The following is a 23,183-nucleotide window of genomic DNA, read 5'->3' as shown; positions in this document are numbered from 1 at the left end:
AAGCCAGACATCGTTATTGCTGACATGAATAACAATTTTAGAAAATCTATGTTTAGCATTAGCCAGCACTTGCAAATTTGATCTGATGTCAGACGCTCGAGCCCCCGAACAATGGCTGGAGTCTTATTGAAAGTCTATGTTTAGCATTAGCCAGCACTTGTAAATTTGATCTGATGTCAGACACTCGAGCCCCCGAACAGTGGCTGGAGTCTTTATTTCCATGTTCCTTACAATAGAATCACCAATTATTAAGGCTCTTACAAAATGATTCTCAGTGGGTGCATCACTGAGTGGGGAGAATCGATTGGAAACCCTAACAGGAACGGGAGAGTGGTGTCGCTTTGCTGAGTATGCCGCCAAGATATCACCCAAACGCCCTGCTGTGGGAGCTCTACATCCGGAACCAATGTGTGTATGTTGCTCACTGTACTACCCGCATCCGAAACAGTATCTACCGGCTTCTCTTTCTCACTGGCCTCCACTAGCGTTTGGATGCATGTCTCTAACTCATTAATCTTCACCGTCAGCCTGACTTATTCCTTACATTTATCACATGTAAATCCCTTACTGCGGACAGAAGAAGCTATAGTAAACATGTTGCATGCAGTGCAGGAAAAAATAACATGAGCAGATGCCATGACTTACCGCAATTGCTTGTTATGTTGTTATGGTTGTTCTTGAACGGTGAGGTTTTGACATCGATGTGGTTCGATGTGGATCCTGATCAGCAGATGTTTGAGTTTGATGCAATAATCCGTGTAAAATACAGAGGAGAAAACGAATGCACGCAGTCGAGACGTGAGATGTAGAGAAGCGGGGAAAAAAACGAAAAAAACGAGAGAAACAGGTGCGCGCGGTAAAATACACACAGTTGACCTTAAGCAGGCCAGCAAGCTACAAGCAAATACTCGTGCAGCATGCCGGCAGCAACTGGAACAGAAAGTCAGGTGGCAAACCACCTGGCTCCATTTTGGTATGTAATGCCCACTTTTCACAATCCAATCATTTCCTGATGCAGGAGTGTGCCGACAGCACTCCCATCCCTTTGCATACAAGTGTCATGTTAACTTTAAATCATTTGTGTTGGAAAAACCTGTCATGTCTAACTCTAATTGATATTCTAAATATACAGTACGCACAGACAAAGCAGTTTAAAGTACAAATACAAATTAAGACCAAGTTACCATATCGCCTCTGCGACCTGGTGGTCCTGCCTGGCCTGGATCTCCGGATAACCCCTTAAATATAGTACATATTTAACACTATTTAACACGGGTAAGTGATGTTGTGCACTACCATAACACTTCAGTCTGCATCGAAGGTATTCTGTGTGAGATCTGTGTTTACTCACAGGTAGCCCAGGTCTCCCTCTCTCACCCATTGGTCCAGGGAGGCCTATTTCTCTCTATGGAACATAAGAGGTAAACTGGTTTAGTGAGAGGGACCACTTTGCTTAAAGGTGTACTCAGTATTTTTTTGTTTATGTTGAGCTTATGTGGCAGTCGTCTTGGACTTCTACTGACACCTAGTGCCCTGGATGCAGCATCATGCAACAGCAGTAGTTATCCATGCCAGTGATATTACTGGATTCTTCATCTCAAATGAGTGTTTAACATAAAGGTACTATTCATTTCTTAGGGGTACAACCTTTTTTCTTTTATTTTTTTTATTTTTTATTTTTTACTGAGTGCACCTTTAATATTATGTATCTCAGTTAATTCCAAGTTTGAATACTTACAGGCCATCCAGCTGCCAGAAGCTGATAATAAGGTGTTCTCTAAAAAACATGCAAATAAAGACAGCCTTAAGTGACAGTATTTGAATGGCATGTACTGTATAGTGAGTTCATTATATCAACAAGAGAGAAATGCCTGACCAGCATTAATGGGGAAGAAATTTGCTCAGCAGATCCTCAATCTAAGCTCTTGTAACACTTTCTGCCTGCGTGTTTCAATTCATCTCAATAAGAAAACACAAACCAGGGAGTGTTGAGGCAGCTCTCTTGTCCAAATAGAGGTTAAGGACTGAGAGACAGTGTAAGTTGTCTCTGCTGTGTGGGCTGGAAAAGTTGAGGTTTCCAACCCACAAAGAAACACACTCACTGTTGCCCTTTTATTAAAATCACCCAGGCTACCACTGCTTCATACAATATTTGTCTTGGCACACGCTCCATTTGGCACCAGGGCATGGGTTCGACTCACCACTGATCCAATGAAGGTGAGTTTAAGAGGAAGAGGAATCGGACCTCCCCGTACAGTTGCCTTCCGCAAGTCCCAATGAACCAGAGGGGGTGAAAGGGATCTAAACATCTGTCAAAACCTCCTCACAACACTGTAACTTTTATACAGAATGCACCCTGGTTAAACAGCAGAGCATCAGAAGGCTTGCATGTAGCAGTGCTAAGGCTTCAGTTTACAGTAGCTCAATGAAAAATTGCATCTAATTACTTGTGAATGCTCAGAATCTTTTGAGATCCCATTCAACCATGCCCATCTATACAGATTCCACACAAATTATGGAATAATTTAAAAAAAGGGATAAATTATACAAACCAGCCTTAAAATAATCACAGTGCAAATGTAACGGGAGCCAGCTGGTATGTGATAGCTGTGTGGTATGTGTAAACTTCACTCCCCTGGCCTCAAGAGGCTGTAGCCTTTAACCTCCTCCTTAGCGCATCCACATCTCATGCCGGCTGACGCCGGTTCGAATCCCGCTCTGAGCAAGTCAAGCAGAACCGGTTACAGTGGTGCCGTGACCCTGATGGGAGTGAGGTTTAGGGGGGCAAGTGTAATGGGAGCTAGCTGGTACGTGGTAGCTGTGCGGTGTGTGTAAAACTCACTCCCCTGTCCTCAAGAGGCGCACTAGCGACTGACGCTAGAAGCTAAAGCCTTTAGCCTCCTCATTAGCGCGCCCGCCTCCCATGCCGGTTGACGCTGGTTCAAATCTTGCTCGGAGCAGGTCGAGCTGGACCGGTTACACAAAGTCAAGAGGTGACCACAGGAAACCTTACACGTTAAATGTGTAATTTCCTTGCTACTATCATCACCAAATTAAATTGAAAAAATAATGCCAGTTTTTATACACACCTCCTGTCTTCTATTGGGCAAACATACAGAAAGTCCTACCCTAAACTCTCCCCATTCGATGAGCCAATGTTGCTATCGGGCTGGACAGTTTTGATAGCACTATACAGCCACAGCGTTTACACTTTAAAGGGAAACAATATACAGATGTATAGTTGTCTCTGCATATTAAGAAATTATTTTAAAATTGCACACTTCATCTTTAAATTCAGTAATGACTTCAAGAAGTTTCCATTGCACACCGAGGACAGTGCGACAGCATAATCTTAAATCCTAAAATCTTTAAATTCATTATTTTAACATGCCTTCATGTAGTAAAGATTGATTTTGAAATATGGCTAAAGTTTCATGCCAAAAACAGAGAAAAAACATGAGACATTATGACTTAATTTTCCTAAAATTGTAGCCAAAACATACATTACACCACACAAAATCTGATCTTTCATACTGAAGCACTTAGATGACTGTCACAATTAACTTTTAATGCCAAAGAATTCACACTGTAATTTTTAAATATAAACAATCTAATTTAGTCAAATTTAACCATCACAAGTGAAGGTATTTCAAATGGTGAAACCTAAAACCAGCAGCACAGAAAAGATGAACACAGCACTATTTGCAACGACTGTGCAATACGTCCAATTTTTGCGAGAGCACTAATTCTAAGTGCAATTTTTGTGCCAGCGCAAAATGCAAGTGGGCGAGAGTGTTTGCGCTATCTGTGGGTGTATTTTATGTTAATGAAGTGCAGCAAAGTGCAATTTGTTATTTTCCTGAGAAATAGGTAATTGTGCAAAGATGTTACGAGAAGTATTTCTTATCTCAGCGCAAAGTCTTAAATCAGTTCCTGCATTTGCAGTCTGGATATTCTACCAGCAGGTGGTAATAAAGTCCATGTCCAAAATCGGAAAATATAGTGCTTATGGACTGGCCCCATTCACTTCCACTGTTTTCAGTTCCACTTATATTTATGCATTTGGCAGACGCTTTTATCCAAAGCGACTTACAGCACAGTACACTTATTACAGGGACAATCCCCCTGGAGCAAACTGAAGTTAAGTGCCTTGCTCAAAGACACAATGGTGGGAGCTGTGGTACCGGCAACCTTCTGCTTACCAGTTCAGTGCTTTAGCTCACTATGCCACCACCACTCACCAGATAGTGGAACACCAAATGTCCCTCACAATCACAGTTGTAGCCGTTTTTTGAAACAAAAACTTATGAGATTTGTGTTAAACTATCTAGACGTCATGTTTAAAAAAATAAATAAAAAATTAGAATTATGATGTTTAGACTATTTTTACAATTGTATTTATGATCTAATTTATATTGCCATTTTTCCACCTGTTGTCTTAGAGTGATTTTTAAGTCACTGCTAAACAGACCAGCGGAAGTTGGAGAGGGTAAAATGTTTGGATTAAAATATGATTTTTTTGAACATTTCATTATTTTGATTATATTTGAGTTTCTTTTAAAGTGTAATTTGAATTTAGAAATATTTTTGGATTCTTTTTTTTTTTTCATTAATTTAAAGAATTTAATTCTTAAAGCAAAATCGACAGGTAGAAGTAAAGTGTGCACAAAAATCCAAAACCATGATTTGTGTGTCAGTAGATCAAAATTATTAATAATACTTAGATTCTCTGTAATTTAATGGAGCCAAGATCCAAGTCCTGACAATTACCACATTTCCCATGCGTATAAAAGGTGTGTGTCACTGTCATAGAAATATACCTGACATTCAAAAAGAACACAGTTAATGCACAAAAGAACTTAAGTCCCAATTTCTATTGTTGTAATTCATTGCATATAGTCCATTTACACTACCAACTTCTAATGAATGTGCTGTCTTTGTTTATATCGCTGATGCTTGACAGGGAATGGACAACATAACAGAAAGCTGGCGGTTCAATAATCAGAGAACCACCAAATTAAATTGCATTTGGCCCAGCCCATTAGAGCTTTGTATGCGCAATTTCACCAAACCAAGTTGCGCTTAGTCTTAGTGCACTCTTGTACGAAAATACCAAAACTTCATAGCCATGCCCACTGCACGTATGTCGTATCGCATAGCACTGCGCTTAGTGCTCTTATAAAAATAAAAAATAAACTTAGCTTGGAACATGTTTCAAGTTATTGTGATGACCTACACCAGTGGTTACTCTGCATGGTGTAAGTTCACATGTGTGAACTTGAGGGGAACTTCATATATCCTCTTAAAATGACTTTGAGATCAGTTGGTGTAAAATGTAAAATGGCTAAGAAAAGTGTCCAAATACTTTTTTAGGCCACTGTAAATCCCCCCTCTTTTAGAAAGAGACTCCCTCACCTACCACCCATTGATCTACACACATGACTTGTCTCTGGAGGACTAAACTCATCCATCACGGCAGAGGATTCTGCCAAATGATGACAAAAAATGAATGGACATGCTCCTCAATTAATCATTAAATAATGCCATGTGGCTGCTGCACAATCACAAGCTGATATTCACAATTGTTTTGAATTATGAGAATCTACAGAGAGGTCAGACCTGTGGTCTTAGAATTACACTTAAATATATGCTCAGAAATAGAGACTCACAAATAGAGAGAACACAGGGTCTGGCAGGGACACAGACATGACTGCAGTATGTCATCCTACAGCTTGCTAAGACAGGGTGGTGGCTCTTTGCACAGTGTACATCTGTAGTATATTGATTTCTTTTCTGATTCAAAAATGGGTGGCAGTTCTCTTACGTTTTTGGGCAGCAGGGATATTACATTGATAAATGCAAATAATAAAACCGGTGACACTTTACAATAAGGTTTCATTTACTAATATTAATTAATTAATTTTGTATCATGAACTAACAATGAATGAACACTATATTTATACAGCATTTATTAATCTTGGTTAATGTTAGTTTACAAAAAAATCAAGCGTAGCGTCAGTTTAGGCAGGTCATGTTAGTCAGCTTGCAATCAGCTGATCATGATGTTCATCGATACAATTCAGACTCCAATCAAAGCAGACCTTTATATGTCCTATCTTCATTCATTCTCTCAGCTGCCTTTCCATTGCATGTATACAAGCTGCACTTAACACCCTCCTCCACCCCCAGCTCCACATCTCGTATGACAGCTTTGCTATTTTAGTTTTCTCTAAATCTGTGTTGTTGTTCAGTGCTCTCAGACCATAATCGGTTGCCAGTTTGGAATTCCTATTTTCAATGTGTAATGCAGCTTTTTCTTGATTTACCAACTGTTATACAGTATTTAAAGTTCTATTAAATGCTGATTTATACTTCTGCGTCAAACCTAGGACCTAGCCTACATCGTAGCCTGACATGCACCTCTTCAAAAACGTAACTGTGTGTCACGTCAACGCAGACCACAACAGCTGTAATTAGTCCACTTCAACCAGAGACCGCCTCCTAGGATGATAAAAAGGATATCTGAGGTTGCGTAGCATTTTATCCGAATTTATTTTAATATCTATGCATCATATCACATTGTATTTGGACCATTAAAGCAATTGTCTTAATCGGGAGCATCTGCTGTTTTTTTAATTCTGTTTGTGTTTCATGAAGTTACAAGAGAAATGTGACATCGGTTTACAGCTTATAAACTCTAAAAGCTTTTTTCTCCAGGCCTTTACTTGATTTTAATTTGATATGTGTGTGAAATATTATGTTTGGTATTCTGCTCGTGAACTTTTCGATCAGCACAATGATTTATGTATTAGCCTATTATTTATGTGTCTCAACAACAAGCAAACAGTAATTTCCTCATTTATTTTCTGCCTGCAGTGCAGGCAACATTTATAATAAATAATATTTCGCTAGCTACATTTCAACATATTCACATACATTTAACTCGTTTTTGATGCTACAATAATTTAATAAATACTTTTGAATCCAGAAATTAAATTGTTTGCACTACTTTTGTTTATTTATGCATATATAGGTATAAACATATAGTTAGCATTTTGGCTGTGTACTCACAGAACGACGCAGACACACCAATGCAGAACTATGAATGCAAACCTACGCCGTAGGTTCGATGCAGAAGTATAAATCGGCCTTAAGTGTCAATTTTTTTTATTTTATCCACTTTTTCTCCCCAAGTTGGAATGCCGAATTCCCAGTGCGCTCTAAGTCCTCGTGATAGTGACTCACCTCAATCCGGGTGGTCGAGGACGAATCTCAGTTGCCTCTGCGTCTGAGACGTCCATCCGCGCATCTTATCACATGGCTTGTTGAGCGCATTCCCGTGGAGACATAGCGTGTGTGGAGGCTTCACGCTGTTCTCCGCGGCATCCACGCACAACTCACCACACGCCCCACCACGAACCACATTATAGTGACCACGAGGAGGTTACCCCATGTGACTCTACCCTCCCTAGTAACTGGGCCAATTTGGTTGCTTGGGAGACCTAGCTGGAGTTACTCAGCACTTAAGTGTCCATTTATCTATTATGCAAATTAACAATTGAAATACAAATGTTCATTGTTAGATCATATTGCATTAACTAATGTTAACATATACAACTTTTAATTTTAAAAATGTATTAGTATATGCTGAAATTAACATTAACCAAGATTAATAGATGCTGTAAAAGTAATGTTCATTGTTCATGTTAACAAATAAAACTATTATAAACAAATGGAATCTTATTGTAAAGTGTTACCTAAGCCATATAATCACGCATTAGTATACTGTATGTCATGTTAATAATTTTCATAGGTCATCATAGTTATATTAATACATATCAGTGTTTGATTTGCAAGGACATTTTTGTTTACTTTGGTCTGAGAAACAAGTTTGGTACTGTGTTTGGCCACCACTTAATGTCCAATGTGAAATCTGGGTCCAGAAGCAAAACTAGATAAAAAAACAATCCTAAATAGGACAATTCTCCAGAATACGGTGTGTGATGGCCTACCCTGAATGCAGTCCAGTCCTCCTCTGTATTCCTCCAAAGGTAAAGTGTAGGGAGTCCGGGTGGGCCTGGTGATCCTGTCATGCCTCTGGGCCCATCTGCTCCTCTGACTCCTGGAGAACCCTGTTTAGACATACAAATCACAGTGAATGACTTCATCTCTACAAAACAAGCTCATATTGCCTGAACACTGCATTGGAATGCTGTATAGCAGGTTGATAATATACAATTGTTGAATTCAAAGAATTAGAAAGACAAGTGTTTTACCTCACCTTATCACCTTTGTATCCAATATAGCCCATTTTACCTGCACACCCCTGTGTAAACAACAACAGCAAGATCAATCATTGAGAAACACTGGCAAAATCTTAAACTGAATGTCCCATGTCTGAAGTTAAGGGAACTTTATGTGAATTTCTAATTTAACAGGGTTCAAATTATTTCACTAATGTGTGAAGAGGTTACTGTAATCTGATGAGGTAATTTCACTGATCTAACAACCATCAGAGCCATTTTTATGGAAGACTGGTTTCCATCAAACACATGCATGGAAATCAAGCCACAGTAAAAGTAAAAGACTTTGTAGATCCATGAAACTCATGAACAAATGAATACTCATAGGTCTGTGCTTTTCAAATCTTATGTACATTATGTAATGTGACTTCAATTGGTAGAGTGCTGCCAAACCAAACTGTATGCAAATTGCACATTTAAAATTTAATGTTAAATAGAGTATAGTATTGAAAGGCTGCCATTCAGAAAATGACAGATGTAGTAATGAATGGTTATGTTACTAGATCTGTTTTTACCAAAACATTATCAAAGGAGTGTTACTCAAATCTTTTTTCAAAGAGAGAAAGATTATACAACATTTAGGTTTTGGCAGTGATGTATTCCAAAAAATGACTGAAATAGATTTTGATATGTATACGATCAAGAATAGGCTAAGAAACATGCAAAGAGGTTTTCAGGATTTGAGATCATAATTGGCAAGTTCCCAGTTCTAACAACAAACAACTTAAAAGTGAGCAAAGTGTTCGGTTACAACAGATGCACAGGAAAAAAAAAAAAAAATCACAAGTTACTTTAAATCTACAAAAATATTAAATATTTGTCATACACACCAACCTCTTGAAAAACTGAATTGCCACTTGTAGGCTGCTGTCATTTTACTTCTAAGACAGCTAATCAGGGAAATATTTTTCACGTTTCTAACTCTGGAACATCACTTACTGCCCTCTTGCAAAAATATCAATGGCGAGAGGTCTTACGGATTTAATTTCTTATTTGCCACATGCTAAATGCAGAAAATACATATTTACATCTATTAATTTGGTTGCTGCTTCAAGCTTGGAAGAGGTGTTAGTGAGGCCAGCAGGGGGTGCTCACCCTGCAGTCTGTGTGAGTCATAATGCTTCGGAACAGTGACAGGGACACTGTACTTTAAAAAGGCAACATCTTTCGGATGAGGCGTTAAACCAAAGTCCTGACTCTCTGTGGTCATTAAAAATCCCAGGGCACTTCTCGTTAAGAGTAGGGGTGTAACCCCGGAGTGCTGGCCAAATTCCCCCCACTGGCCCTTATCAGTCATGGTCACCTAATAATCCCCATCCATTAATTGGCTGTATGTCTCTACTCTCTCCTCTCCATCAATAGTTGGTGTGTGGTGAGCATACTGGTGGATGCTGCACACTGGTGGTGGTTGAAGAGTGTCCCCATGTTCACTATGTAAAGCGCTTTGAGTGTAGTATCAGAAAAGCACTATATAAAATGTAACATTCATTCATTCAATCCAAAGCAACTTAAAGTAGTGTATTAACAGTTCACATTTTATAAGTATGTGTATTCTCTGAGAATCAAACCCCTGACATGGTCAATTGTTGAGCTACAGGAAAATAAACAAATGATTTAAACTTTATCAGATGCTCTGAGAACCCTTGCTTAGCCTTATTTCATCACCAATGAGCCTGTTTACAGTCTTACATGAGATCTGAAATAATCACATTATTCTCTGCTTTTGACGTCAAACCATGAAGAGGCAGTCGCACAAAACATCCGAACATTGGATAAGCTGGTAAAAACGGCGGTTAAGGTGTTTCCATGCATGCTATGTGAAATCTGGGTAATGGGCAAAAATCTACCCATGTCAGTCAGTTTATTCTTATGCCGTTTATGACCTTTCACCCATTAAGGAATGCGTTTACATGACCACATATATTGTCGACTTATTAAGCAAAATCGGTGTAAGAATGTGCATGTAAAAATGCTCATTTTCGTTGTGGTAACTCACTCTTTTCCCTGGAGGTCCAAAAGGCCCTGGGTGTCCAGCAAGAAGGCTGTATCTCCTTCCATCCAAGCCTACTACAACATCACCATGTTTAGGTGCAACTCTTGCCGTGCTTGAGAGACTGTTATCAGTTTGACCAATGCCAGCTGGTGTTCCATGGCCTCTTTGGGAGAGGTCATCAACCAAAGCCTGTTGGGATACTTTACTGGAGGTCCCAGAAGTAAGTAAATAACCTTCTTCAGTCAGCTGGTTTAACTCATGTTCTGAATGAACTGTAGATCTGACCAGATTCTTTTGACTGCCTGACCGCTTCACATTCAACATAGAATCCAAATCAGTGATGTCCTCAGAGGACTTCAAAGGAATCAACTCCAAAAGGTCTTCACCCAAATCTGCTTTCAGTTTTTGAGAGCTGAGGTTCTCCTCTGAGGATTTGAAAGAGGTGGACTGGATCTTTTTGTCACTGGTGTCCTTATACCTGCTATGTGTTCTAATAAGCGGAGATGTGAGAAGGTCAGACTCTTCCACCACTACAAAGCCATGAACTGAATGCTTTGAAGTTCTGTAAGGATAAGATTCCCCACGGAGATCTTCATTCTGAGAGGAGACACTGGAGTTCTGGAAAATAATTAAACAATATAAGAGATTGTGAGCAACTATTTGCATAGCATACAAAATACAATAACATAATATACCAATATTCTGCAACCCGTTTTTAGATCAGGATGAGAAATAAAGAAACAACAAGTGCTAGATGGACACCATAAGGGGTCTCATAAAACCCCAAAAGGGTTGACAAATGCAGTTTTTTTTGTCCAGTGATGATGTATTTCCTATTGAAACAGGAAATTTGGTCGGACATATGGATTGGCTAGTCCCCCGTTTTTTTATAGCCAATAGGATTCAGTTATGTCACAGCCATGAACCATGGTTTGCTACTTGCTTGTTCGTTGGGTTGCAGATGGTATTAGAGGGAGGGACATTCATTGTCATTCTAGAGAGCATTTGATTGGACAAAAAACTATGAAACGCAGGATAGGTGATCGATATTTTTAGTCCATTGTCCCGGAAGAGAAAGGCTGAATTTAAAATGTCTGTAACTGCTAAAAGTTAATTAATTAAAGTTGTCCTTTTTTCAACTTTTAAGAGGACACTAGCACGTAGATGGCCTCAAAGCCTATAGATATGGACTAAAAGCCACAAAACTCTAATTTTGATTTCTTGGAATCACTTTAAGTAAACATTAAACCAAGCGAAAAGATTATAATTGAGGACAGGGCCAATGGCCTACATGTGATTCTGAGCTGTGAGACCTAGGGGCTCCATCCCACTGTCCTCCTCTTTTACTGTAACAATAAGCCACAGAGAAAGAGCAGTCAGGCACTTAACACTGTGAGGCGTCTGCCTCAGATGAGAAGGACACCTGATCCTCTCAAGGGTGACACAGCTCCCAGAATAATTGTTTTACCCTCCTCAGTGCTACGGGTTACATCTTTGGCTGGAACTGTACCGACCACTGGAACAACTTCTGTGAGAGACGCTGGAGCAGCACCAGAGACTCCAAGAAACAATTACACTTTGTAGACTAAATGAGCCAGTGGTTTGTTTGAAAGGAAGTGAGTTACTAATATAGATGCTCCACAAAGTAACAACTTTTAATTCATGTTAAAAGTTTAAATTAGGGCTGTCACTTTAACACATTTAGTACAGTTATTATGAATATATATATAGCCTATATTTCACATTTCCCTACCATTGGAGCAATTCAAGTTCTAACTACCACCTAAATGCATCTGCTATTACAGGCAACACGCCTCACCAAAGGATGCATGACAGGATGCATGTTTTGAGTTAAAAACCAAAAAAAAACCAAAAAAAACAAAAAACAGCTAGACAGAGTGCAACAGAACGCAGACGTCTTGAGACATGTTTTTTTAAGCTTTTAACTTGCGGCAACTTAAAAAACATGGCTCTCATTGCGTGAGACGCTACAAAACAGTGAGAAGCAACAGCCGAAGACATGGTTTGATGCTACACGTTACACCAACAATTCAAACAGCACAGATGGAATGCAAGAAAGTGTCCAATATAAACGGTCCCTGTATCTACGTCAGACTGACTGACAAAGTCGACTGTAAAATTGACTGTAGGCCGGTAAAAGGCACTTTTAAAAAAAAATATCATCCTCCACAATTATAATAGTATCTTTGAATTATCTTCATTTGGGGTCTTTTCTTCACCAATATACATTGATATATGCAATTTGATTTTGACATAGCCCTTGTTAAACTGACTGTTTCTACAATAAAAACACCAAATATTCTGCATGGCTAAAGATCTAAACTTGGGAGACTGAGACACCAGTATGAAGATGACACATGGACTAGCTCAGTCTGGAGGTATTCAGAGATATAAACAAACATTTCAGAGAGACTGGAAAATGATAAAACACAGTGTCATAGCTTGGAGCTTGAGGCCCTGGGCAGGATATTATCAGTGATCAACATGGCTGAATAATGAGAAGAGGCATCATAAATCATAGTTAAGACATGTATGAGGGAGATTCTTGCAGGTTAATTGTTGAGGGATCCAGCTGGGTAAATCTGACACTCCATTAAGAAAATCACCAGGAACATTTTTGTGGACCATAGAGAGAATGGATCACAATCAGTGACATCAGAGAGGAAAACAGGGTGCAGTTCTTAAAGAAGAAAACACTTTACATGATACAGATCTTTTGGCTACTATACAAATGATCTCAGCACCTCAAGCCAATCAGATTAACTGGACCAAAACAATAAACATCCACTTAACATATTTTTTTTATTGCTGTCTTATGATCTCCTTAACCTCCATTCAACCTGCAGTTTCCAACCCATTGACCCTCTTAGTTCACCCCAGTTTCAGCAGCTAAACATACACAAGTGTTCATGGGAAGGTGTCCATTGTTGATTTATGTAACGGGACCAAGAGATGCAAGCAGAGATCCGAGCTTTATCTTTATGAAAACAAAACTCAAACAGCACAAACCAATCCACTGACATGTGTAATCTGTTTACACTTGTTTTTTCTATTTTAATAATAAAAAATGCAAGGCATTACTAATACTCCAACAAATAATGATTTAATATTCAAAATATTTCCCTGTATGTTAGATTAAATTAAAATGAGATAAGAAAATTATTTATTAATCCCCACAGGATAATTTCTTTGCTACTGTAGCAACACTTATAAAGTGCAGGTGTTATGAACACAAAAACAATTCAGCATAGTCACACAAAACTCTGACAATAAAATATACTATACTACGACCAGATGCAATATACCACTGAGTTATCATACTGACCTGAAATCTGGCCATCTAAAAAAGCAATGAATTTGAGCCAAATTTATTTTCTGAAAATGTCTAAAACTCAAAAATCTTTGCACTTAAAGACATGCATTCCCTACCATGGCTTTCCTTTTGCCCTCCACATATAATCCTAGCAGAAGCAGCTCTAGTGCAAGGTAACATCCCATACAAGTGAAGTACACCATGATTGCTGGCGATACACACTGCCCAACTGCCCCAGTATTCTTGCTAAAGTTTCAAGACAGTGCAAGCTCTCTCCAATGCCCTCCCAGAGACAGAACCACCCAGAGAGGAGCTGTGCCCACGCGTCACACACCACAGCCAACTTCAGTAAGCCTTCAGGCTTAAATCCATTCAGATGAACAGCACCATACAAAAGTGCAATAGCCACTTATAGTCCTCTGTTACGCTTGTCTGTGGTTTATTGGGCAGTTTGAGGGTGATATAAAAGACTGTCTAATGAAGCATTGTGTAGACAGAGGATATATGCAATTAGTAGTATCTTTTCCTGAAATGTAAAAAAAGGAATACAAAGGAGGGCTTTCATGGTGGCAGTTTATTCAAAAGCTGTTGGACTTAAATGGTAAAGTGTGTAATTTTGGTTACACAAGCATCTGCCATTGGTTTCTCAAACAGATAGTCTGGCCTCAAACTCATGCCACTGGTTGAGCCAGTGTTGCTGGCTGTGCCGGGTTGCTCAAAACAGAGCAATGTTTTGAAAGCACCGCAGAGTCAGTGTTTATATTTTTCAGGGGAATCAACCCTCAAATGGCTTACTTGTAGTCTCTGCACATTAAGCTGAGATAGGAGAAAGTATTTTAACCAGAAACTAAAAAATAAAATGTTTTAATTTCGGTTCGTTCTGAGCAGAAATGTTATTTTTTGGTACTGGCGTTCCAGTTCCGGTGATCCGCGGCATCCTTTCCAATTGGTAACAGTTTAGAACAAAATTAAAAAACGGTTAATAATGTTCTTTTCTCCAAAACGACAATACTCTGGAATGTTGGGTGAAACACCAGTTACAGTGTTTCCAGATCTCTCAAGAATAAAAGGGACCTGGTCTGGAGGTCTTTTTTTTTTCAGTGTGAGGGAATTATCAGCATAGAAATCATAAAAAGCAAAGTATACTGTAGCCTATATAAAATAGCATCTTTTCAATAAATGCATTCTTAATATTAAATATATCCCCACAAATAATATTTCAAAAATAAATCTGGAAATCTAAAATAGCCACAATCTCACTCTCCTGCATGCATGCGCACACGGTTTGGGCATGTTTTTGGACTAAACATCATCTTATGCATGCAGAATCATTTTATATTAAACATTTAATTATTACTTAATGATCTAATTATTTTATTTTAATTATTTGTTTTAATTACAGATCTGCTTCTTGGTCGAACCAGGCAGCATTAAATCTGCATGAATGCATCATATCTAACAATAATTCAGTGAAGACTTGGAAACAACTGAGAAATTAACTTTTTGCCTCAATATCTTTATTTGTATCTGGATTAACTGTGCACGTATACATGGTAATTATTTATAGTCATATAAAAGGGCTTAAAAGGACTAAAAGGAGCATCTCACAGAAGACTGAATCCACAACATGCATTAAAGCACAGAAATGTGTGATGTAGCAGTTTCCTTCAGAATCAAAGCACTGTTGTGCTTATGTTCCACAACAAAAAAAGAGAAGCCTCATTTTTTTGGGCAACAGGAAGTGGTGTAATTCTGAAAAATAGTTAATTCTGATAAACCATTTAGACTTTGGTTTCATGGAAAACATTATTGGAATGAAATGAGCTGGTTATTAAGCGGTTAACAACATTTAAAAATCAAGTTTTCACCCCGGAAATATTGAAAAGGACTTTGTTCCCATTTTCTGGAACATTCTGCAAAACATTTTGTTCATTTATGGTTTTTGTTTTCATTACTTGGAATGTTTACAGTCCCCTGATTTTAACATTGAAAAATATGACACACTTCACCTATAAGTCTTAAAGGACCATTGTCAGATATTTTATTCACCGATGAGGCATGTCAGTATTTACTTGAGTTTCCTTGAAGCTCTCTGGGATATGAGAGGGACAAAGAAGATTTAGGCTTGGAAACTTTAATAAAATCAGATTAAATCCATATTAAAACCAAATTAGAGGCTATGTTAGATTTAACATAAACACCGGGGATTTCTCCATCACTGCCGAACCGTGACGAGTAATAGAAGACACATTCAGACAACTAAACCCTGTTAACTGACACAAAGAGGCCACAAAGAAGAAAGATTTATGAAAGCACTGGTGAACCATCAATTAGAAATGACAATTTGTTCCAGAAATAAACTTGATGAGGTTAGGGTGGATTCAAAGCAAATTTTTTAAACAGACCTCCAGCACTCACAATCAAAGCAGTGGAATGGTGAACGACCACAAGGTCATTAAAACAGCGAGGATTAGTGGTGATGGTTGTCATGGTAACAGAGGTAACTCAGGGACATTAATCACAAATGAAGACTCTGTTCCATGACTTTCCTGTCTCTGAGGTCTGCACAATTTTCACTGCCAGTGGGAGTTGGAATCCACAAATCCCCATAGCCTAATTAATCAAATAGCTAAGACCACAAGGAATGATGAGAGATATTCTTTTCATCTTATAGATTCAATGGGACATGCATACTGAACATAGAGTGGCCCTTACAAAGTTTGACATTTAAGCCACATTTAAAAATGCATTCATGTTTTTGCAATAGACAACATATCAAACCAAGTGGCATATATTTAAAAGAACACTAGCAAAAGCACTTTCTTCAGTAAAAACATTTAACTAAAAGATGTTTCTTAGGTTTTTCTTTTTCTTCAATGAAATAAATACATTTGTAAGTGTGGCTTAAATGTCAAAAAGTGTCCAAATATGACGAGGAGCCACTGTCTTTGAGAGTTTTATTAAAATGATAATATACCAGATTGAATATTGAAAATGTATATCTACTTTATAATGTCTGATTTGGTTTAGCTTCAAAAGTGTGTCACAAATTACAGCACAGAATCATGACTATATGTCTAACTTTGTGAGGCCAGAATAAATAGATGATATAGACAAACATTGCCAAGAACATTTCCATGCTGTGCTCTGATATGGACATATGCAGAGAAGAACTCTCACAGTTCCTCTGCCCCATCTATAATTACTGAACAGAATTATCAAAAGTTAAAAAACTTATCTTTGTTTGTTAAAATATCAGAAATAATGCAGTATGTTACCTGGCATTTGGGGGTACTGTCATTTGTGGCAATATTGGACACATGACAAATTGTTTAGCAGAAAACAGGGAACATGATCTAAAATCAACCTCCATTACACCTCAAATGAAACCACATCCAGATGTGGGGTCGTGCTTTTCTGCATCTCTGATAGATGGGATGATATTGGAAATGTACACTGTAAAATGTCACCACATAGAGGGAAGATGCCTAACACAGATTTGCCTTGACTTGAACACAATGATCTTTGACTTCAAGATGATAACCACTAAATAATTCAACCATTATATGTGTCATGTGTGTGTGATAATATAACTGTGATTCTCCTGTTGTAAGAAGGGCTACATTCACAATGCAATTGAAACTATAATGGGCCAAATAAACTTGTCAACAACTGGGAGATTTTGTTTGTTCACAAATGTTTGGAGATTTGTAATGTATGTAATCATTGATGATCATTTCATTAAGTTTTGTGACATCAGCCATGATCTAAAAGCAGACAAATGGACAGAAATAATAAAATCATCATGTACAGTATGTTTCAGATCATATTAATTATGGACATTTTCAAGGATTAAGTGCAAATTATGTCAGCATGAAGAGTATGTTAGATTAGCAATTACCATCTAATCTAATGAGCAAGTAACAGATTTAATATTTCTCTTCCAGTGCCATTGATTCTATTCAAATTTATGCAATTTCCACTGATCAAACATCATCATTGTGGTTCCATAAAATGCCCAAATATGCTGAGGATTACAGATTAATCAATACAACAAAAACACTCCAGACCACTACTTTAAATCTCATTTTAACACACACACACACACATACACTGCACACACAACATATACTGTATATTACAAATTATTACACAGAGTCCACGGTAGCTGTAATAAACAACATGAGCTCTCCTCATACATGCATAATTGTGAAATAACATGTTAAAGGAACATCCTACAAGACTCAACCCTTAAAACCCTGAAACCCTTCAAGATAATCTTGAGGACAGTTAGTAACAGTATGGAGGACAATTCCCTTCAAAATGTACTCTTCTCCAGAGAGGGATCTTCTCTAAATAGTTATGGACTCAATACTTTTTGTACATATTGTCCAGGATGTAAAGGTGTCTAGCAAGATGCGAACATAAATGCAAGCTTCTTTGACAGTCAAATCATCAAACAAAACGTCCTGCAGTGCACATAACTCACTGAAAATGTACAGCAATGAAGGTGCCTAATGACTTTCCAGGTGATTTGCAACTTTGGAGCTGTTCCTAGTGTCTACCTACATAATGAGCTCTCGGGTCACCCCATCTTACTCTCCCAGATGGGATATTTACCCTAGCTTTTACAGCCCTATGCTGAATTGAGACAGTTCCCATGAAGGCAATTAATCATGGCACTCTCCATGCAGGAAAATACAGCAACAGCTTTATGAGGACAAATTCCCCATTTATTCAGTTTCCTGACCTCCAAAGTCATCTATCTCTCTTCTCCAGCTGAGCTTCATTCTCCCCACATTGTGCACAGGCTTCATCCATTCATATCTGCCTAATTACTCACCATTTGAGTGGCTGTTTATTCGAGGTAATGTGCTATAATTCACACACAGATTGCTGGTAAACTGACTTGTCAAGGTCTGTAATTAACATTGGGATGTTTCTCATTGTCTTTCACTTACCAAACCATGTGTTTCTCTGAGTTCAGGCCTGAGTTCTGGAACCGACTCTACTTCGACAGTCTCGTCTGTGAATGTGGAGGGCTTGGACGGGGTGGTTCTGTTCGTTAAGCCAGATGAGGACAACAAGGGCCTCTGTGGGGGGAATAAAGGAAAACAGGATGTTTCGCTTTAAACCACATTACTTTTAGTAGACAAGAACATTCTGTTAGATATTTTACTATTTGAAAACATTAGATGTATGACTGCATTTAAATTACTTCAAGTCCTCAACTCAACTTCAGAGCTATTTTTCCATCCTATGCTGTTTTAACACTAAAGCAGCATATATATACCATAAAAAGGTACATTTACACAGACTGTTTAATTCTGCACAGAGGCAGTATGTATGCATTTACTCAAGAATAACAGTTGCAGTATTAGTATTCAAAAATCCATGTTTTAAATGTGAAATTTTGAATATAGAAATATGAAATGAATGAAAAAATGAAATGTTAAGAAAATGAACATTGTAAAACAAAAATGCAATTATAAATGATTTGAAAAATGTATTATAAATTATACATTCTAAAATATATAAGTCATGACAATGACAAATTTAAAACTGTGTAGTGCATTTGTTTTACACAGAACCAAAGCAGCATTAGATTAGACTCTGATCCTACAAGTTGAGGTGGGTCAGAACTGGAATATCAGCTGTGAAGAAATTTTGAAGACCAGCCTTTAGATGTTTTACAACTACATACTTTTTTAGGTTCACACATATGCTGATGGAGAGAACAGTGATCCTTGGCAGCATTTGCATCTCCCATTATGAAGGTCATCTGTCTCAATTCTCCCTGTGAAGAAGAACAGAGATGCCAGAGGCAAACTTGAGCTATCACAACATCCACATAATAATCCGTTGGCTTTAACAAGTTTCTCACTCAAATGTTCACTAGCATGCCTCATTTATTTAGGATGAATATTGAACTTGACACCACAGCGGCTTTCCAATGCCAATGTAAAACCTCACTGTAGGTATTTAGACAAGGGCTGGGAATCTAGATTGCCTCATAAACTGGCCTGCTGTTTGACCATTCATCTTTAAGTTTCAAATAATGGCTCTGAAAGCTGAGAACCAAAGTGGTGTGCCAGCCAGACATGTTTTCCATGATGCAATGCAACAATAACCAGACTCTAGTTTCATTAATAAACATTCTTGTATATAACTGCGTTGTACAAAGACATTTTCAAAGTCTTTAATCTTTGTGAGCACATTGAGATTGATGACATTAGGAAAGGCTTGATGGATTCTTGGTACCTACAACTGGTGTAAGTTCTTCATCTGTTACAATTAATTATTTGCTACTGTAAGCACGGATAACATTAACAACAAACTATATGATATACACTATCATATGTTCTCATGATCTTAAAAACCTTTTTATCTGAAGGCTAATGCTTAATTGTTTGAAATTAGTGTTGCAGACAAACCTACATCTGTGCCTGTGTATGAATTCCTTTACAAAATTATTATTATTTTTATTTTTTTGGTGATTTTGACCAGATAGTGAAGGTAAAGCAGTCAACAAGTGCCCAGCATAAACTATTTAACTTCTTAGCACTACATAACCCCCAAACTGCTATTTGTGCTACAGTAACTCATAGTTTTGATGACTTCATTGTTACAGTTTTCCACCAATTAACATAATAGTAAAGAATGAGTAGGTCAAACTTTCAAGTGGTAATATACAGTATACCTATTGATACACTTATGACAAAAGTGACCATAAGTGAAGCCTTTAAAAGTCCATATTCTGAGCCCCCTTCCCAGTTATATTTACCCATCTCCCTTATTTCCACACCCTTCTGGCATATTGCATGATGATTATGTTCATATAACATGTGATATAACTTTTTGTGATGTTAATAAATACCTCAAAAGGTGTCTCAAACCCTTCCAGGATGCCACCAACTATCAGCAAGCCATCTGTAGTGATGCCCATGTAAGGGTACATCCAGCTCACTTTCTCCACCAGCACACAGTCCACATATACAGCCAGCCATTCAAATGAAACTCCCACTGAGATCCAGTGCCACAGAGAGTCAGACAGTCCTGACACTGAAAACCTGAAGCCAAAGAAAAAGAACTGATGTTTAAAAGACTGCTGACAACAAGTCATAGTAACATAATAACATTGCTATTTTATTTTTGGTCAGGCTCAGTGCTTAGGTGTTTTGAGCTATGCACTAAATGAGACATAGTGCATTAAGGTGTTTATACTCATAGTCCCGCTGCTGTGTGGTGATGAAAGTGATGCTGTCTGGGCCTACACGGATCTGGAGTAAAATATCATTATAGAAGTTCAGCAGAGTCAACACACTTCTGTCCACTTCCTGAGAGCTCCGCAGCTGAATTAGCACACTGAATTCATCTGCAAAGCTGTAAACACACACACACACACACACACACACACACACATTAAATATCAAGACTAAAAATAATTAATTATAACTTAAGAAAACAAAAACACAGATTAGATTTAAATTGGCTATAACCCAGGGATTATAAAGATGAATACATAATATCACTATTGTGCCCTTGAGGAACACACTTAACCTCCCTAGCTAATCCACAGGGACAGTTCCTGTAACCTACCTGGTGTTGTTCTATGGCTAAATAGCATAAAAGTTGTATTACATTTCACCAGCCCCGATGAGAGTCTCATGCATGCGATGTACCTCATATTTTAATTTAGTTCTTCAAACAGCTTGTTTCTTGTGTTAATTTAGCTGAATGTACTGTATATTATTTATTTCACAGAGTTTCAGTAATCACACGTGACAAAGCATTTAAACTGTTTATTAAGAATTTAAGTATACAAAAAAGGGTCCACACTTCTTTGGAAATGCTATCCGTTTAACAGCTTAAAAAACTCGCACTCTAACCGAAAGGTAGACTGCGTCCCATCTTTTGGATATTCAGTCTCGGACTCGAACAGGGTTCCTGTATTATCCTTCCTGAGCAACATTCCCTTAAGATTCAGAACACTTGACAATGAGGCTTGCATTGTATAGCCTTCATTCCTCAAAACAATGATTGACTGATGAGTTTCTAGAGAAAGCTGTTTCTTTTTTGCCATTTTTGACCTTAAGACATGCCAGTTTATTGCATACTGTGGCAACACAAAAACAAACACAAAGACAATGTTAAGTTTCATTTAATGACCCAATTAGCTTTCAGCAGTGTATAATGGCAAGTGATTGTCTAGTACCAAATTAGCAATTTAGCATGATTACTCAAGGATAAGATGTTGGAGTGATGGCTGCTGGAAATGGGGCCTGTCTAGATTTGATCAAAAATGACTTTTTTCAAATAGTGATGGTGCTGTTTTTTACATCAGTAATGTCCTGACTATACTTTGTGATCAGTTGAATGCCACTTTGGTGAATTAAAGTACCAATTTCCTTCCGAAACAGCAAAATCTGTACATTATTCCAAACTTTTGGCCACCAGTATATATATATATATATATATATATATATATATTATATATATATACACAGGGTTGGGAGGGTTACTTTTGAAATACAGCAGAATACATGCTGTAAAATGTAATTTGTAACATATTCTGTTAGCTTACTCAGTAATGTATTCTAAATACTTTGGATTACTTCTTCTGCACTGGTAGATTTTTTTACTTGTTTTGACTATAAAAACTCTGCCAGTACAGTAAGACAAAATACACATGTTAAAAATATATTCTCTGAAAAACCTAAATATCTTATGCAGTGTTGTTTCTAAAACAAGATTAATCAAATTGATCTTGTTTTAAGGCTTTTTAGATACTTTTACAGGATAACAATACAAAAATCAAGAATACGATTTTTGCCCTAATATCAAAGGTCTTACTACAAAAAAAAAAAAAAAACTATAATCTAACATGAATTTTCTTGATAAAAAAATATGATCGTGGCTGGTAACAGGTGCATGTAAAATGGCTAGAAATAGCATTTTAGCTTAGCGTAATGCTGACAATTTACACAAGATTTATTTCTATTTCTTGTGCTCCAAACTTACTTGAAAACTTACTTCTCTGTCTGCTCGTATGAATGTAACACATCATAAGAAAGTATTTCACCGACTGTCCAAATGCACTTTGGATCGTATTATTTATATGAATAAATGTTTTTTGTCTGAAAGGACTAAATATTAAATGAAACAAATGACAATAAAATGCAAAGTAATCTGTTCAGTAATCTAAATACTTTTTGAATGTAACTGTATTCTAAATACCAATGATTTAAATTGTAACTGTAGTAGAATACAGTTACTTATATTTTGTATTTTAAATACGTATTCCTGTTACATGTATTTCATTACTCCCCAACCCTGTATACATATACAGGTGCATCTCAATAAATTAGAATGTCGTGGAAAAGTTCATTTATTTCAGTAGTTCAACTCAAATTGTGAAACTCGTGTATTAAATAAATTCAATGCACACAGACTGAAGTAGTTTAAGTCTTTGGTTCTTTTAATTGTGATGATTTTGGCTCACATTTAACAAAAACCCACCAATTCACTATCTCAAAAAAGTAGAATACATCAT

General features: G+C 37.5%; 1 protein-coding gene across 1 annotated transcript; it reads right to left on the bottom strand.

Annotated features, from left to right (window-relative positions):
* Positions 1–918: 918 nt before the first annotated feature.
* LOC127439757 (collagen alpha-1(XXIV) chain-like) lies at positions 919–21,602 on the bottom strand. Its single transcript, XM_051695985.1, has 11 exons — positions 21,520–21,602; positions 20,855–21,013; positions 20,508–20,700; positions 19,335–19,427; positions 18,592–18,723; positions 10,300–10,914; positions 8,282–8,326; positions 8,013–8,132; positions 1,739–1,777; positions 1,352–1,405; positions 919–1,238 (listed from the first exon to the last, which is right to left on the bottom strand). The coding sequence occupies exons 1-11, from the start codon at positions 21,600–21,602 to the stop codon at positions 1,170–1,172; spliced, it is 1,602 nt and encodes a 533-aa protein (XP_051551945.1). The 3' UTR covers positions 919–1,169.
* Positions 21,603–23,183: the final 1,581 nt, after the last annotated feature.

This window comes from Myxocyprinus asiaticus, chromosome 4, assembly GCF_019703515.2.
Source record: "Myxocyprinus asiaticus isolate MX2 ecotype Aquarium Trade chromosome 4, UBuf_Myxa_2, whole genome shotgun sequence".
Lineage (NCBI taxonomy): Eukaryota > Metazoa > Chordata > Actinopteri > Cypriniformes > Catostomidae > Myxocyprinus > Myxocyprinus asiaticus.
The sequence above is the reverse complement of the archived record's forward strand: the minus strand, read 5'-3'. Positions and strand labels throughout refer to the sequence as shown.

Excerpts from the sequence above, each read along its gene's own strand:
- LOC127439757 (XM_051695985.1), bottom strand. The coding sequence starts at position 21,602 with ATGTTGCTCAGGAAGGATAATACAGGAACCCTGTTCGAGTCCGAGACT. Across the intron at positions 21,014-21,519 it reads GGGACGCAGTCTACCTTTCG|CTTTGCAGATGAATTCAGTG; the intron begins GTTAGAGTGCGA and ends GTGTGTTTACAG. Across the intron at positions 8,133-8,281 it reads TTGGATACAAAGGTGATAAG|GGTTCTCCAGGAGTCAGAGG; the intron begins GTGAGGTAAAAC and ends ATGTCTAAACAG.